The sequence below is a fragment of the Pelophylax lessonae genome (genome assembly GCF_965119305.1).
Source record: "Pelophylax lessonae genome assembly, chromosome: 2".
Classification (NCBI taxonomy): domain Eukaryota; kingdom Metazoa; phylum Chordata; class Amphibia; order Anura; family Ranidae; genus Pelophylax; species Pelophylax lessonae.
The window spans coordinates 671,556,027-671,574,530 of NC_138769.1; the positions used below are offsets into that span (position 1 = coordinate 671,556,027).

At 46.5% G+C, this 18,504-nt stretch overlaps 1 protein-coding gene across 4 annotated transcripts in view; it reads right to left on the minus strand.

Annotated features, from left to right (window-relative positions):
• YAP1 (Yes1 associated transcriptional regulator) overlaps positions 1-18,200 on the minus strand; it is a 139,358-nt gene extending 121,158 nt beyond the window's left edge. Inside the window, exon 1 of one of the 4 annotated variants that reach the window (XM_082245985.1) lies at positions 17,774-18,200. In XM_082245985.1, coding sequence (XP_082102111.1) covers positions 17,774-18,001 — 228 coding nt within the window. In that variant the 5' untranslated portion in view covers positions 18,002-18,200. The remainder of the gene's footprint in view (positions 1-17,773) is intronic. The other 3 variants (XM_082245984.1, XM_082245983.1, XM_082245982.1) reach the window with 3 other exon arrangements.
• Between the last annotated feature and the right edge of the window lie 304 nt (positions 18,201-18,504).

An 18,504-nucleotide genomic window follows, 5' to 3' on the forward strand; every position in this document is an offset into this window, starting at 1 on the left:
TATGCAGTTCACACTGTGATTGCGAATCGATCTGGGGGTGTTCATTACTTTGCATTGACACTGCCAGCGGTTCGCAGATCTTAAGTGAGAACCGCCGGCAGGTGACATGTGATGCGGGAACTTGCGCTGGTTCCCGCATTGCATGTATGTGAACCAAGACTAAAAAGGGAAAAAATTAATTTTAGTGCACACAAAAACAAATACTATTGTAATGGGGTTGCATCAAGCAAATAGATAACAAAACATGTGTAGACATGCGCACACCTGCAAAATGGCAACAAACTTTGGTATCTAACATTTTTCATGGGCAATGCTTTAGAGCCCATTCACATTAGCGCGACTTGTCAGACGACTTGTCAGCCTGACAAGTCGCGCTCGGTCGCGGTCCATTGATTAGCACAGGACCCGTTCTAATAGGAGCGACACAAGTCGCTCCGACTTAGAAAAAGGATCCTGTACTACTTTGGGGTGACCTCAGAGCGACTTGCATAGACTTCCATTATGTGAAGTCTCTGCAAGTCGCGCCGAAGTCGCGGTGCACGCGACTTCACAGGTCGCCCCCCAAAGTCGTGTCGCGCTAGTCTGAATGGGCTCTTAAAAGCCCTTACAGGTTGTCTGTTCAGAGTGAACACCATGGCTCAAGAATTCATCAATCTCACTCCGATGTTCACGGCGATAACTCGCATGTGGTACAATCAACATTTACTTACGCGTGGTGGAGCTACAATCGCGTTTGGCAGAGTTTAAATTTATTGCCATCACAAAATGGACAAGCCCCCAATGTGGTAGCAGTGAACAGGTCACAGGTCCTCTATGATTTTTCAAATCAGGGATCTATTAGTGCCGGTTCACACTAACGCGGCACGACTTTGGGGGCGACCTGTGAAGTCGCGTGCACCGCGACTTGCACGGACTTCATATAATGAATATCTATGCAAGTCGCTCCGATGTTGCCCCGAAGTAGTACAGGACCCTTTTTCTAAGTAGGAGCGACTTGAGTCGCTCCTATTAGAACGGTTCCTGTAGCACTGCATGGACCACGACTTGTCAGGCTGACCAGTCGCCTGACAAGACGCGGTAGTGTGAATGGGGTCTTAGCCCCCCATGTCTCCCCTGCCCTTCAAAGCAGCTAATTAAGCAGCTAATTGTGCTTGATTAGCTGCAGCACCCAGATGACAGCTCAGAAACTGGAAGTGATGAAATCATTGTCGCTTCCAGGTTCATTAGTCACAAAGGAGACCAGGGGTAATGGATGTTCCTCCATTTCCTCTGTATCTAGCCAATACAGTCATTGGGCTCCATTGAACTATAGAAAAGGTGATCAAGTGGATGTAGGGCCATCCAGATCATTTTTACTGAACAGCCATTTATCACCTGTATAAAAATGATAAGCTCTTGGCTACAGCCATGAGTTTGTTTTAACCACTTCAAATAGAGGACATTTGTTCTATGGATGTAAAGGGTGTTAAAAACCTGTTACCTTGTTCCACCAAAAAAATGTATAGTTTTATAAAATATTTTCATTGGATTTCAACAACTTGAGCGCCAGACCTTTTCTGGCACTTTTTGCTTACAAGTCTAACTCAATATTTATTATATGCATCAGTTACCACTTGCTGACCAGATGCGTACTTATACTGTGGCAGGTCGGCCCTGTCCAGCGAAACGACATACCTGTATGTCTTTTCGCGGGACCGCTAGTGGGGGCATGCACATGTGCGCGATGTAAACATGGCAGACTGCTGTTCTGTCAGTAATGAACACGGGGATGGGAACACCGGTCTCTGTGTCCATTCAGCAAGTCCATCCCTCCACACAGTTAGAAAGCACCCCTTAGGGACACATTTAACCCTTTGATCGCCCCTGGTGTTAACCCTTTCTCTGCCAGTGTCATTAGTACAGTAACAAAGTTAAAGCTCTATTGTCTGCCACATCCAAATGTAGTCAATGCATAAAGGTTTGCAGAATTGTAGTTCCTGAACAACTGCAGGGCCGTAGTTTGGGAATCCCTGCTCTAAGGCCATAGAGAGGAGATCAAAGTAGATCTACTCCCGGAACGCCTGTGTGACCAGCCGGCAGCACCACTGTCGGTTCGCCGAGAAACCATCTGATGGTGCTACTGGTCACACAGGCAGAGTAGATCTACTTTGTTATACACCCAACAAACACCATCAGGAGGAGTGGGGAGGGGAGGGGGGAGCGTCCCCTCCTGCTGCTTCTAAAAGCAATCCAGTGGCTCATTAGCCGCTCAGAACACTTTCATTAGAAAGCCAGCCACCGGTTTAAAAAAAAAAAAAAAAAAAAAACACCACTACATACATACATATTATATATATATATATATATATATATATATATATATATATATATAGCGGTCGGCAAGTTGTTCATGCTCCTTCCCTAGCAGAAAAATATTTGCCTTCTGTTCCCCTGCTGCGAGGTGCAAATACTCTGTAATTCTGGGTATGGAGGCCCTAGCCAACGGTATGCGATTCAAACTGGAGCAGCTCCACTTACACAGGGTACCCTTCCCTTTTCCTAAAGCTGAACGGAGGGACCCAGAGATTATTTGCAGGTAGCAGCCCCAGTGCAACTAATAGGAGGCTGACCGCTCCAGCAGCCAATCGTGGCCACTCACATGTATTTACTCATGGAGATGATGGGCCCTAGATACAGACTTACTGAGTTTTCCGCATGTTTTCGCTAAAGCAGCGTGTGAGTGAAAGAAAGGCAAGTATGTGGTGCTGGAAGAGGGGACATTAAAAAAATCTTTTGCTCAGCCAAGTGCCTAGTAAATGTTTTAATGTATCAATACATTTCAATGTAAAATTTGTACTTTTAGGTATTTACACAGGGGCAGCCATATTTGCTCAACACATTAACGAGTATCAGCTTATATAAAACAATGCACTCCCTGTGTGGCCATTGTGTTATCCCAACAGTCCCAAACACTGCACAGATGATCAAAAAGCCTAAAGCCGCTGTCCGCAGCTTGGAAGGAATAAATCTATAAATATTAGGCTATATTTACACTATACACCAGTGGTTATAGATGTGCATGTAGCCAATGGGGGTAAAGCAATGGCTCCGACAACTGCCCTGAATTGAGGTAAACCCCTTTTTTTTTTTTTTTTGGAAAGGTTATAAAATGAGGCACTTGAATGTCTTCTGTTTTAAAGTGGTTGTAAACCGCTGCATTTTTTATTTTATTTTTACTTAACCTGCAAAGCAAAGGCATAATTTGCTAGTATGCATCGCATCACATTGTGTTAAAACTTATCTGAAAAGGAAGCGTTCCAGCAATGCCGTCACTGGAGGCAGTGTCCATCTCTACCCGGTCTTCCTTCCGGGTTACATAGTTACATAATAGGTTAGGTTGAATAAAGACAATAGTCCATCCAGTTCAACCTGTGTAGGTGTGTGTGGCTGTAATCATCTCACATACCCCTGAATGTTCTGATCCTTGAGATGTACGTCTAAGAGTCTTTTGAAAGCCACCATACTACCCGCAGAAACCACCTCTTGTGGTAGAGAATTCCACAATCTTGTAGCCCTAACAGTAAAGAACCCCCCACATTGCCTGAGGTTAAAACGCTTCTCCTCTAATCGCATTGTATGTCCTCGAGTCCTCATGCAATCCCTTCGAATGAACAGCTTTTTTTCTAAGCTGAGATCCCCATTAAGATATTTATAAATTGCTATCATGTCCCCCCTCAGACGTCTCTTCTCCAGGGAGAATAAATCGAGCGATTGTAGATGCTCTTCATAGTCAAGGTCCTCCAATCCCCTAATTAGTTTAGTTGCCCTTCTCTGGACTCTCTCCAGCTCCAACACATCCCTCCTGAGACTGGTGACCAGAACTGGACAGAATACTCCAGATGCGGTCGGACCAGAGTTTTATAAAGTGGAAGGATTATAGTCTTATCTCTGGAATACATCCCTTGCTCTATGCATGCTAATATTCTGCTGGCTTTGGCAGCTGCCGCCTGACATTGCATGCTGTTGCCTAATCTATCATCAACCAAGACTCCCAGATCCTTCTCCATTTTTGATTCCCCCAAGGGTTCCCCTCCTAACGTGTATTGTGTTTTTATGTTTTTAGTCCCCAAGTGCAAAACCTTACACTTCTCCACGTTAAACCTCATTTGCCATGTCGTTGCCCACTCTAATTTTGTCCAGGTCATTCTGTAGGATATCTGCTTCATGCTGTGCAGTTATTGCCCTGGCCAATTTTGTGTCATCTGCAAAAACTGATATCGAACTACTGATCCCGTCCTCAATGCTATGAATAAATTGAACAAGGTTGGTCCCAGGACTGAGCCCTGGGGCACCCCGCTTACAACCTCAGACCAGTCTGAGTATGCGCTGTTTATTACCACCCTTTGGACATGCCCTTTAAGCCAATTCCGTATCCAAGAGCAAACCCTGCTGTCGATACCTGCAGACCTTATTTTATAAATTAAGCGCTTGTGGGGAACTGTATCAAACGCCTTAGCGAAATCCAGGTACACCACATCCACTGGTCTCCCCCTATCTAGCTCACATCTCACCTCCTCGTAGAATGTTAAGAGATTGGTTTGACAAGAACGCCCATTTGTAAACCCGTGCTGATTACTGCTGATGATGTTGTTGTCTTTAGCAAACTCTACGATATAGTCCCTTATCATCCCCTCCAGAAGTTAACATACTATTGATGTCAAACTGACAGGCCTATAATTTCCCGGGATATGCCTCTGGCCCTTTTTGAATATCGGAATCACGTTAGCTTTCTTCCAATCCCCTGGTACATCTCATGTCCTAATACTGTCAGCAAAGATCAGGAACAGTGGTCTGGATATAACCTTACTGAGTTCTTTGAGTACTCTCGGATGTACGCCATCCGGGCCTGGTGATTTGTTTGTGTTAAGTTTATCCAGCCTTTCCCTGATTTCACCCTCTGTTAGCCATAGTGGCAAGTCCTGTGTATTACTACTAACCAAACAGTCATGGTCAGTGTACCCCTCCTTTTTCTGTGTAAAGACCGACGAGAAAAAAGCATTCAGCATGGTTGCTTTTTCAGTGTCCTCTGTAACCATCCTCCCATCATCGTTAATTATGTGTGTAATATGCTCTGCCCTAGTTTTCTTGCTGTTGATATATTTAAAGAATTTCTTTGGGTTTTTTTTGGGTTCACAGCTCCAGATCTACGACTGGCCGGAGCTGCGATGACGTCACTTCCGCACATGCGCGTCTGAGCTGCCAGTCACAGCACAATGCTCTGAAGAAATGGCACGGGCAGCGGTTCCTTCGGAGCGCATGCACCAGTGATGTAACTGGCTGCTAGCTCAGTAAATATCTCCTAAACGGTGCATGTTTAGGAGATATTTACACTACCTATAGGTAAGCCTTATTATAGGCCTCCCCTTCCCCTGTGCCTTCTGGAAGCCCACTCTGTCTGTAACAAACTCACCTCCCTCCACGACCTCTTCATCACAAACTCCTTTAACCTATTCGCCATCACCGAAACCTGGCTTCAGAATTCCAATACTACTTCTCCTGCTTCCCTCTCCCATGGCGGCCTTCTCTGGACTCACTCCGCTAGACCAAGTAGAGGGAAGGGGAGGTGGAGTGGGAAGCCTTCTAGCCCCATAACCACCTTTCAGGTACTTCACCCACCTCCCTCTCTGACATGCACCTCTTTTGAGGCGTATTGCATTGGTCTATTTTCTCCTGTTTCTTTAAGAATCGCTGTCATCTGATGGCCCCCTGTACTGGTATCAACCTTCCTTGATGACTTCTCTGCCTGGCTACCCTACTTAATCTCTTCTGAAATGCCCACAATCATTCTTGGCGACTTCAACATCCCTGTTAATGCCAATACTGCTTCTAAACTTCTCAGTCCGACCTCATCTCTTGACCTGAAGCAATGGATACAGGCTCCTACACACTCCACTGGCAACACCCTTTACTTTTTTATCTCCCATCTATGCACTCCATGCAACCTCTCCCACTCTGATCACCACCTTATTAGTTTTGCACTCTCCCTGTCTTCCACCTCCTCTCCCTCCAACCACCTAACAGTTACCCGTATAAACCTTCGCCACCTCAACCCTTCTATGCTCTACTCTGCTAATGACCATCTATATGACAAAATCTCTTCCATTCTCCCTAGACAAGATCGCTCCCCTCACTACATGCAGAATTCAGTCCCCGACCGCTAAAACCCTTGCAAACAGATGACACCAGGAGTCTTAGAAAACGTAGCTGCGGTCTTGAGCGCCTGTGGCGTAAGACTAAAGCCACGTACACACAATCAAATTATCGAACGATCTGTCATGCGTTTTTTGTGGCATGCTAGTCTGATGTGGAAAGTGAAGAGGTTATTTTTGTACGAAGTCTCCCATACGACAGAATTCTACTTCAGAAGTGATGTCATGTGTTGGATTTTTTTGTATGTGTTCTTTCGTCTCTGAGCATGCATAGTCTTGCGCTTAAGATTTTTTTTCCATCGAAAACTGTACAAATGAGATGAAAATCGGATGTTGTGTTGACGGACGAAAAAAATTTTATAGCCTGCACATCAGGATTTTTTCGGCCGAAAAGTCAGAGTTGGCTGTCGAAAGCACCATACTAACAATCCGAAAATCGGCAGATCGGGCGTTGGACGAAATTTCCCTTCAGATTTTCTTATCGTATGTACGGGCCTTAAGTCCTTGGAAGACTTCAACCAATATAAATCTGCCCTCCTAAAATACTGTTCCTGCCTCCTCACTGCCAAGCAAACATTTTCATCTAGTCCCCGTCATCTCTACCTTTAACTCTCTACTCTGTCCTCCACCCTCTAAAATAAGATAGATATAATTTTGCGAGGAGATCTCCAATGTGCAGAAACCTCCCCCACTTAACAACCCATATCCTGAGGTACAATCATTACTTCCCTCATTCCACCCTGCTAGTATTGAGGTTTCTGAACTTTTATCTAACACCCATCTAACCACCTGCCCCCTGGATCCTGCTCCTTCGTACATGCTACGCTCACCCTCTGACTCACATCTTCAACCTCTCCCTCTCTTCTGGAATCTTCCCTAATTCGCTAAAACACACACTAGTCACTCCCATGCCTTAAAAGCCCTCACTGGCTAAAAAGCCCTCACTGGCTCTGTCGGGGAGAGAAATCGCAGAAGGAACCACACTGTGCAGCAAGGTACACAGGCATCTGACACCCAGGAAGAAGCGAGTCCTTCAGTGTAAGACTGGAGGAGAGATAGGAATAAAGGAGGGGGGGGGGGCAAAGAGGTAAGGACATGTGGTCTATCAGATCGGCAGATAGCTTGGAATAAGATAAATATGCATATTCTATAGTTTCTTCACTGCAATCCACCATCCAAATAAGAGGCTGCACACCAAAGGCAGTAAATTCCAGCTAAGGTTTATTGCAAGGACAGCACACCCCTCACTCCCACCCAAAGCAATGCCCCCTACATGTTCCACCCACAGCAGAGCCTAACCTTGGGGATGGGCAAGCCCTGGTGTGGGTGAAACATGTTGGGGTCTTGCCTTTGGGTAGGAGTGAGTGGTGTGCCGTCATTGCAATAAAATGTGGCTGGAGTTGGAACCGTCTTTGGTGTCCGCCCATTATTTGGATGGTGGACTGCAGTGGACAAAGAGGAGACTCCAGGCCTCTGACTGATTACAGGGAATCGAGAAGGAAACAGGCTGGCCAGTGAGCAGTGAAAGGGGTTGGGTTAATCTAACAATCCTTACGCAAGTGGAGAATCACTGTAGTAGCCGCACTATATAATATATATATATATATATATATTAGTAACTACAGGCTTGGAGGGAGTGCTCACTTGGCAGAGGCGCCATTCAGAAAATGTCTTATACTGTTCTCAGTGTATGCAAAAGCTTTCTCTGACTGGACAAGATGGAAAGGCAGGGTGTTGACGTCATGATCTCCATCTTGTCTAAATCAAAGAACACCTTTTATTTATTTAGAAAAATACAAGACTTTTTTTAAGAGAGAAGTGCAGCATTAAAAAAGAAAAAAAAAAAAAAAAACACATACTCAACTACGTAGATGCAGCATCGATCCACTGCTGCATCTGTCCTCTGCCACCTCTGAAAACTGAGCTATCAAAGGCCACTGATCGCTCAGTTCTTGGGACTGCTCTGAGCACAGAGTAGCGACTGCCAGTCACCGGCTCTCTGCTCTGCCCCTCCAGCCCCCACTGGAGCGCCAGACCGTGGATGGGGTGGGAGCGGCTGGCTCAGCCTCACAGCGGCACGCTGAGAGGTGGAGCCAACTGCTGGTGAGGCATTTGGGAAGATACAGACATTACTTTCCGGATCCCTGACGGAGCCTGGACTGGGTCAGTGATGTCAGCCGACAGTGAACTTTAGCCTGCTGTCAGCTGATTCTGGGCCACAGGAGCGCAGAACAAAGTGCACTCCTTTTGATCTACAGAAGTATGGCCAAACTGTACAACTGCCCTGTTGGATTTTCACCAAACGATCAGCGGTTCAGGCTACAGTCTGCATTGCCCGATCACTGTATTCTGATGGCAACAAAAGTCTCCCCACTGTCAGAATACAATGACAACGAGAGGATTCCCCCATCCACCTCGAAATTGAGGATGGGAGAGTTGGACCAGTTTATACATTGAACCAGGAAGAAACTGACTTTTGCATTAAAGCAAAGCTCCACACAAAAGTAAAAGCTCCTTTTTGTTTGTACCGCCGCCCCCCCCCCCCCCTCTGCTGCCACATTTGGCACTTTTTGTTTTGGGGGGGGGGGGGCGGAGAGATAGGACAGGTACCTGCTCCCACCTCCGGCATAGATTTGCTGTGGCAACCTGAGCCAGGAGGTATGCGTTCCGGGACATATCACAGGTCCCAGAAGACTACGGATCATTCACAAGGTGCACCGCACCTTGCGCATATGCAGGAGGAATACATGTTGTGAAGCCGCAAAGCTTTACTTCCCATTTCCCCGGTTCACACTTGTGCGATGGGAGGAAGGCTGTGAATTCGCAGCCTGTTCCTGCATCGCAAAACGCACATCTGGCAGTTCACACTGCCATATGCGATACGCAGGGGGTGTCAATGAAATGTTAACGACACCCCCAGTTTGATGGCATATCGCAGTGCGATCTGATAGTTCGCACAGGATCGGATAGCACAAGTGTGAACCACTGTGCGATTCAATCCTGAAGCGGCTGGAAAAAAGGGTCCTGTGCATCTTGTGCGGGTGCAGTGCAAATTCAGCCATACAAAGTGTATGGCTGAATTTGCAGCCGATCGCATGTAATGAAGGAGCAGTGCGCTCCGAATTACATGCGATCACCGCACTCGCACAAATGTGAACCGGCCCCCTTACTAGAGATGCCAGCGCCTGCATCCAAAGTCAGTTGAAGAATCGGTTCGGATGAGGACATTGCAGGACCCCAGAACAGGTAAGTATCCTTATATTAAAATGTCAACAGTTTTTTTTTTTTTTTGGGGGGGGGGGGGGACCTGGAGCTCCTTTTGATTGGTTACTTTGCATCAGGGTGCAGGACATAGAAAACCTTGAGGATCACTATAGTAGCAGCAGCTGCTACAGAGATTCTCCACTTCCACAGAGATTGACCAGGTCTGTAAAATGTATACTTGCATAAGAATTAAGAAAAAAAAAAAGCCATACCTATAGCTCACCTTTAACACTCTAGGGAAGTGAGATACAAGACTAAGAAAGAGGAAGATCATAAACGTATAGATGTAAATAAAAAAACACCCCCACCCCACACACAGCAAGCACTATTCTTAAGGTTTTGTGGACCTTGAAAGGCACCGCCATCTACCCAGCCTCTCCTCAGTCTTTATGGCCAACAATATAAATAGGTCTTGCCCTACTAAATATAGATTGCTGATACAATGTGAAATCTCTCAGGCTCTGTGCCTTTTATCTCCAGCTATTGAATACACGGAATTTCTATCTCCAGATTAGTGAATGGCAGAATTTTTTTTTTTAAAACGCAACTTGTGCTTTAGCAGTTCATTAAAAGCAACCCATTTCTAACTTGGAAGTGCAAACTATCACACTGCGCACAAGTCAGCAGTTCAGCCAGCAAAACAATGAAACGCCGAGTCTAAAGTACACTGAAGATCGTTTAAAAAAAAAAAAAAGTTGTGAATGCTTATGGAAATTTCCGGCCCCGCTGCAGATTAAAGTTTTATTTATCCATGAGAAGGGCTTTTAACAAACGCTGAGAACTATGACAAATCACAGAGTTGCTTTTCGAGCAGAGAGAGAGCCTGGGTGGCCATGGGCAGAGGGAAGCTCGTTTGTGATCATCATATTGGGGGAAGGGAAGTGTTACCTCCTCCATCCACAAACTAAAGACAGACAGACACTTCTATGTACACCCAAAGGGTGGTCTCTATATACTCACAATCTATATACCACACAACTATTTATTTGGAAGTAGCAACAGCAGCAACCACTGGATGAACAAAGCTTTGTTTTCAATAAATCAACTTCAATCCATCAGTAAATCGATTCCAAATTAGTAGCCGTAGCCCCGTCCTAAAAACATTCCTATACTTCCAAGTTCTTTTTAAAGGCAGGCCCCTCCCCCTGGATCTATTCCCTCCTGCGTTCCACCCTGGGGCCAACAACGGGAAAGCTGGAAGCCAGGACTGATCTTCTGCAAAACAATCGCAGGACTTTTTTTTTTTTTTTTTCCTTTTTTAAAATGTAATTGGTTGAGCCCCTCAGAGGGAAAAAAAACAAGCTAAACTAATTTAGAAAGTGATGAAAACAAAAAAAGTATTAAACTCGTACGCAGACCGAGGTCCTAACTGCTCCACATAAAAACTTTTCCTTTCCAAACTAAGCAAGATAAAAAAAATTTTGGGAGGGGGGGGGGGGGGGGTTGGATCGGAGTAGGACATTTAACAGTATACATACACACCATACTGGAATAGAACATTTAACTGACTTAAAACTATTTTTATACTGGAATAGCACACTTAACCTAATTATCTTTTTATTAACTTTTAATATATATCTTTTTATTAACTTTTAATATATATCTTTTTATTAACTTTTTATATATATATATATATATATATATATATATATATATATATATATATATATTTTTTTTTTTTTTTTTTTTATGCTGGAAGAGGATACATATTTTACACACACATATATTAAAAAAAAAAATAAAATAAAAAAACAGGGACACTGGGAACATTTAAATTGTTTTTTTTTTTTTTTATATTTTTATACTGGGAGAGGACATTTAACTTTTTTTCCTTTTACTAGAACTGGACATTTAAACTGATTTTCACTATTATAAGAAATTTAAGTGATTTTATTTCCAAGTAAATAATTGCAAACTAACTTTATAAGTTGTGAACCAACAGCTTTGAACACAATATACAGCAGTTTCAGAGTACTTTATCAAATTTGACAAGTTTTTGTTGTTAGAAAAGTCCTAAATAAATTAATCATAACGTTTGTTCAAGTCTATAGCCCTGAAAATATATATATTATATATATATATATATATATATATATATATATATATATATATATATATATATATATATATATATAACCTATCTTTTTTTTTTTTTTTTTTTTAATTATATAAAAAACAAAAAAAAAAAAACAAAAACAAACACACCACACGAACTTGGTTACCAATTTAAACATTTGACTTTTCTAACAGCTTTTATTTATTTTTTGCAAAAATAAGTTCTAAGAAAATAAAAAACATCTTTGCCCACCTCTACAACCCTGAACTCAAGCTTGGCGACCAATCCAGTTCCGAAAAAATTAAATCTGGTTCTTCTGAATTCTTAAAACTAAAATGTTTCAATCCATCATAAAAGCCAAGACTTGGCCAAGCTGAGAGTTCCTCCTCCCATTACCAGGGCTACAAGAGCACACTTGTGTCCATTTTAAACAAAGCCTTTTGGAAAACGTTAGATTCCGTAGCCAGAGGTGAAATCTGGATCCAAGCGGAATTCCAAGTTTTCTGCTAGACAGGTTTTAAATAGCTGGTGGTACCGTCCCCCCCCCCAATGCCTCCAGCAGTGCCCGATCTCCTGTTTCAAAACTGCAACCAATAGTCTGGTGCAGAGTGTGCAGACCAAACTCAGAGTCCCGAAGAGGAATCAAAACAAACTACTCATACACGGTTAAAGTGAACGTCATCCGAAGGGATTAAAATTGGGAAAAAATGGCTTACTGAAAAAAAATATGGTGAACGGAAAAAAAAAAAATAGGAATTGGGTAACAGAACACTGCAGATGTGGGAGGCACTGAAGGAGTTAAGTCTTCAAGGCTGAGCTGAAAGATCAGAGGCAGCTAGGGAACAACCATATAAAGCTATTAATAAATGACTTCCAGAGCACCATTACTACACAGGACCCGCTGCAGTATAAAGCCTGCCGAGCTGCCTCTCCTCCCCCACCTCCTCCTCTCAGATGTGGGAGTTACAGGACTGTACATGCAAACTTCTCCACCCCCCACCACACTGCCTTCAGCTAGGAGTGGAAGAAGCTGCTTTGGCCCTGGAGAGAAATGGAGACAGATTGCAGGTTGCTGTTACTTGGACTTACCAAAAGCAACTTCTGAAATAAACAGGCTATTCACAGCGACCAACCCTGCCACCGCGCCGATTACAACCACCACCCCTCTTCCTAACACCTTCACAAACTTCAACAACCTATCTGCCAATTCAAGTTCGACCGTTTGTTTACTTTTAATTCTGATCACATTTAAAGCTGCACATTTTTGATTCGGTTACCGGTTTGCTTTCCGTTAAAACTATCGTAAAGTTGCAAAGTTCAAGATAAGCCCGCTAAACTGTAAATAGAGTTTCTACACTTAGCAGAAAACTTTGATGGGGTTCCTTTATTTCATCCAGCTGGTTGGGTCTGATCATGTTCACATTGCAGCAACTTGTCGTGCGATTTGACAGGTCAAATCATAGCCTATTTCCGATAATCGCTCTGTTCAAATCGGTGCCAACGCCGACTTTAGTGCCGCACCGATTTGAAAAAGTTTTTCCTGCACTGTCGTTTGAGTGCATTAAGACGCAAAGATGTCTTCCAAGTTGAAACATGCGGCTTTGAAATTGGGCGATTTTAAAAGAAGTCGCACAATTTGAAAGCTACAGGCAATGTGAACGGGGGTGTAGTCTGAATTGTAGGCAATAATGAATATTTCCATGAGTTCAGGTCTTTTTTTTTGGGGTTGTTCACAGAAGCTATTGGGGGGATGGTAGAGCATTGCAGTTGAAACACGCTTTTACCGTAACCATCCCCTCCCCCCAACCACTACCCCTTATATATCTGCAAAGGTAGCGGCTGGAGGTTTACATATGCCACGTCTATGCGGCTTTGTTTTGTGGCCATGGTAGGAAATATACCCCCTACATGCGGTTGCAACAGCAAGGGGTCCAAGCAGGCGGTGAGGAAGTAATACAACGCCTCCTTAACGCCTGTCAAATGCTCTGAATAGTGATCCAAACACGGATCACTCTTTAGAGACCAAAGCTCATGTGAACGACCCCTTCAGCCAGGCTCACCTGGGTGTTAAAGTGGAAATAAACTTTAATCTCAGGCTTTTACCTATAGGTAGTGTAAATATCTCCTAATCATGCACCGTTTATTAGATATTTACTGTACATGCAGGCGGTGACATCACTGATGCCTGCGCTCTGAAGGAACGCCCACCTGTGCTGTTCTCTCAGAGCTCTGTGCCTTAAACAGCTGCTCCCACATGGGAGTGACATCATCACAGCTCCGGCCAGTCACAGAGCCGGATTCTGGGAACCCGGAAGCAAGACGGGTAAAGATGGGACCACCTGCAGATCTGACATCTTAGCACTGGAAGGGCTTCATTATAAAGGTAAGTATAACAATGTGCCAGTATGCGATGCACATTATGACATTACCTTGCAGGGTCCAAAAAACCATCCAGTGGTTTACAAGCACTTTAAGAAACACCTACAGCATTAGTGTGTGTTTTGGGCACATTTCAGAGGCGTTAGAAAGCCATTTATGAAGCGCCCTGAACGCACATTGCTTTTTTTGGGGGGGGGGGCATAGTGCTCCAAATGCCCCGGGTGCACCATAACTAGGGATGTGCTCAAACATTCAGATCCAAGCCTGGGCACACCTGAAGCTTTCACTGCACTGGGCCAATCATAAGTGGTCGACACATTACCCATCCCTTACATGCGTGGCTGCAGGGTGTGGAATGCCTCAGCTGGTTATGATTGGCCAGTGACAGCTTCCGGCGGGATCACTGCAGGTGGGTCCTGATTAGGAACAGAACACAACCGTATTCATCCTGAGCTAATGACGCAAGACATGAAAGGCCATGTTCAAGATCAGGGATCCTCAAACTACGGCCCTCCAGCTGTTGTGGAACATCCCATGAGGCATTGTAATTCTCTGACATTCGTAGACATGACTAGGCATGATGGGAATTGTAGTTCCCGAACAACTGGAGGGCCATAGTTTGAAGACCCTTGTTCTAGATGATGGGATCCATTTTTTGTTTTTATGGGTTTAGAGGCCCCTGGAAGCCAACTGTAACACCAAAGACCCCTTCAGTGCCTTTGTATGGGTTCTCAGCCCCTGCTAACAAGCCTGTACAAAATCGCACATCAATGTGTACTGCAGGCTGCCTTCACACCTCTGCGTCTTTAGGAGCCTTCCAATCATAGCGACTTCCAATGACCGAATGGAAGCTTTGCAAGTTGCAACGCCGGACAAATGCTGAAGACAAGATCAAAACGAATGCAAAGACGCAAATGCCAGACGGCTCCCCTGCTGATGTAGAGGACAGACCATGATAAAAGAGGTTTATGAAGGTGAAGGAAATGCCTGTACCACACCGGTGTGACCGTGTTATCAGCGGCCCAGGTCACAGTCCTGTCAATGTTCTGCTGGGTTCACAGGGTGCAGCTGATGCGTATCCCTGCTACATTTTTTGGATGTTTCTGTTATGTGGAAGAAACCAGCAAATAAGCAGCGGAAATGCATCATAACTGCAAACACTGCATTTTTTATGCATTTCGGCTGCATTTCCATTGAAGCCTATGCAACCAGACGCAAGCTGCTGCAGGCAAAAAGTGTCCCAGTCCCTTTCCAAAAAAAAAAAACACACACACGGATGTGACCAATAGGAAACCACATTAAATGGACTGTAGTGCATTTCTGCAAATCACATTAGGTGTGAGCCAGACCCAATATTGGGTCAGTGAGAAGAATGGAGGGTGAAGTTGTGAACACGAAAGATGGAGATCAGACAGTAAACCCGGTATTGGTGAAGGCCTAGTGGGACTCAGAGGAAACAATGTCCTATGATAGTCAATGGGACCACAGTGGCTGGTGTTTATGGGGACACTGGGCCAAGCATCTGATGTTGGGGGGGGACACTTTGCATCCATCAGGAGCGCGCATTGACCCCCCCCCACACACACACACAGTGGCTGGTGTAGTGTATGGGGACGATGGGCCAAGCATCTGGTGATGGGGGACAGTTTGCATCCATCAGGCGCACACACTGACACCCCCCCCCCCCCAATAACATTTCTCAAATCTCATCACTTCCCACCACAGATCAACAAGACACAAAGTCACCAAATTCCATCACATCACCTCCATGTGAATGAATGGGGGGGGGGGTGCTAATGTTCCAGGAAGAACTCCCCTAAAACTATTCGCCCCTCCCCCTGAACATCCTATGAGGAATTTACATGAATATGATTGAGTATTAATAGCCCAGAATAATGATTACATTGTGTCCAGAGCTCCCCTATCGGTCCTCTCCTCCGGGGACACCAGAGTAATCAGAGCTTTCCCCTCAGTGTAAACCTCCCAAGTCTCAGCGCCCCCTACAGGCTGTGATGTCACCAGCACCCCCTCCATCTATGGGGATCCAAGTTCAATCAGCACACAGCAACTCAGATATGGGAAGCCAATGACAGCACAGCAAGGAGTCACATGACCAGTCTATCCCCATTCACCCCAATAGGTGACCAGTGTGCACCCCATCTTCCCCATAGGTGACCACTGAGCACCCCACTCCACCCAGGAGGTAAACAACTTGTACCCTAATCAGGTGTCCGATGTGCACCCCATCCCCCCATAGACAGGTGACCCGTGTTCCCCATCCTGTGTCAGGTGACCATTTGGAACACCCCCACAAGTCAGGTGACCACTAAGCAACCCAACAACAAACCCCCCCCCCAGTCAGGTGACCACTCAGAACCCCCCCCCCCACTCAGTCAGCTGACTTGTGTGCCTCCCCCCACCTTAGTCAGGTGACCATTAAGCACCCCAACCCCCCCTTTCCATATTCATGTGAGCACCTCCCCCATTGAGGTGACCATATAGCCCCCATATTCCTGCTCCTCCCCCAATCAGGTGACCATAGAGCCCCCATATTCCTGCTCCTCCCCCAATCAGGTGACCATAGAGCCCCCCATATTCCTGCTCCTCCCCCAATCAGGTGACCATAGAGCCCCCCATATTCCTGCTCCTCCCCCAATCAGGTGACCATAGAGCCCCCATATTCCTGCTCCTCCCCCAATCAGGTGACCATAGAGCCCCCATATTCCTGCTCCTCCCCCAATCAGGTGACCATAGAGCCCCCATATTCCTGCACCTCCCCCAATCAGGTGACCATAGTGCCCCCATATTCCTGCACCTCCCCCATATTCCTGCACCTCCCCCAATCAGGTGACCATAGAGCCCCCATATTCCTGCACCTCCCCCAATCAGGTGACCATAGAGCCCCCATATTCCTGCACCTCCCCCATATTCCTGCTCCTCCCCCAATCAGGTGACCATAGAGCCCCCATATTCCTGCTCCTCCCCCAATCAGGTGACCATAGAGCCCCCATATTCCTGCTCCTCCCCCAATCAGGTGACCATAGAGCCCCCATATTCCTGCACCTCCCCCAATCAGGTGACCATAGAGCCCCCATATTCCTGCACCTCCCCCATATTCCTGCACCTCCCCCAATCAGGTGACCATAGAGCCCCCATATTCCTGCACCTCCCCCAATCAGGTGACCATAGAGCCCCCATATTCCTGCACCTCCCCCATATTCCTGCTCCTCCCCCAATCAGGTGACCATAGAGCCCCCTTATTCCTGCACCTCCCCCAATCAGGTGACCATAGTGCCCCCATATTCCTGCACCTCCCCCATATTCCTGCACCTCCCCCATTGAGGTGACCATAGAGCCCCCCCATATTCCTGCACCTCCCCCAATCAGGTGACCATAGTGCCCCCATATTCCTGCACCTCCCCCATATTCCTGCTCCTCCCCCATTGAGGTGACCATAGAGCCCCCCATATTCCTGCACCTCCCCCAATCAGGTGACCATAGAGCCCCCATATTCCTGCACCTCCCCCAATCAGGTGACCATAGAGCCCCCATATTCCTGCACCTCCCCCATATTCCTGCTCCTCCCCCAATCAGGTGACCATAGAGCCCCCTTATTCCTGCACCTCCCCCAATCAGGTGACCATAGTGCCCCCATATTCCTGCACCTCCCCCATATTCCTGCACCTCCCCCATTGAGGTGACCATAGAGCCCCCCCATATTCCTGCACCTCCCCCAATCAGGTGACCATAGTGCCCCCATATTCCTGCACCTCCCCCATATTCCTGCTCCTCCCCCATTGAGGTGACCATAGAGCCCCCCATATTCCTGCACCTCCCCCATTCAGGTGACCATAGAGGTTTCTCCCCTATATTGCTGGCGGTGTACCTGGCGGGAGTGGGACTTGGGCTCGGGCTGTTTGAAGAAGGAGTCGGGAAGTTTCCTCATCCTCATGGGTAAAGTTTGGGGCACGTTGGCGGTTTTGGGGTTCATGACGGCGTTGAAGAGCGCCTCCAGGTCCGTCTCCGAGTCCCCCCGAACATGGACGATCTGGTGCCCGGCCGGGGGCGGCTGAGGGGCCGACGAGGAGTTCTGCTGGGCTCCGCTCTCCATCATTACACAGAAAGGTAATAGAAGAAATCCGGGGAGAAGAGCCGCTCACAGTCCGAGCATGTCACCGTCCCCTGCTGCCTCTATTCCCTCCGGGGGGCCCGTAATCCTATCCCGGGGCCCCGACCACCGATCCGAACTCCGCCACTCACTGCGACTAAAACTTTCCTCACATCCCAGCGGGAGCGAAAAACTTTTCCCGCACCACGTGACCACACTGCCACAGGACACGCCTGGCGGACGGAGCCGCCCACAGTGGGAGGGGCCTGCTGGGCAAACCACGCTCCCTCGCTGTGCAGAGACGGGAGGAGGGGCGGAGCTGAGGGGGGAAGACCACCCGGGGACTGCGAGCTCAGTACTACGTGTATGGGGGACAACGAGCCGTACGGGGCTAGAGGGGCACTCATCCTACCTACAGGGACTCTATGGTTATCACCTACAGGGATACTCATAGGTGTGCACAGCCTACTTACTACACTGTACACCGCAAACGTGTGTGTGTGTACTCG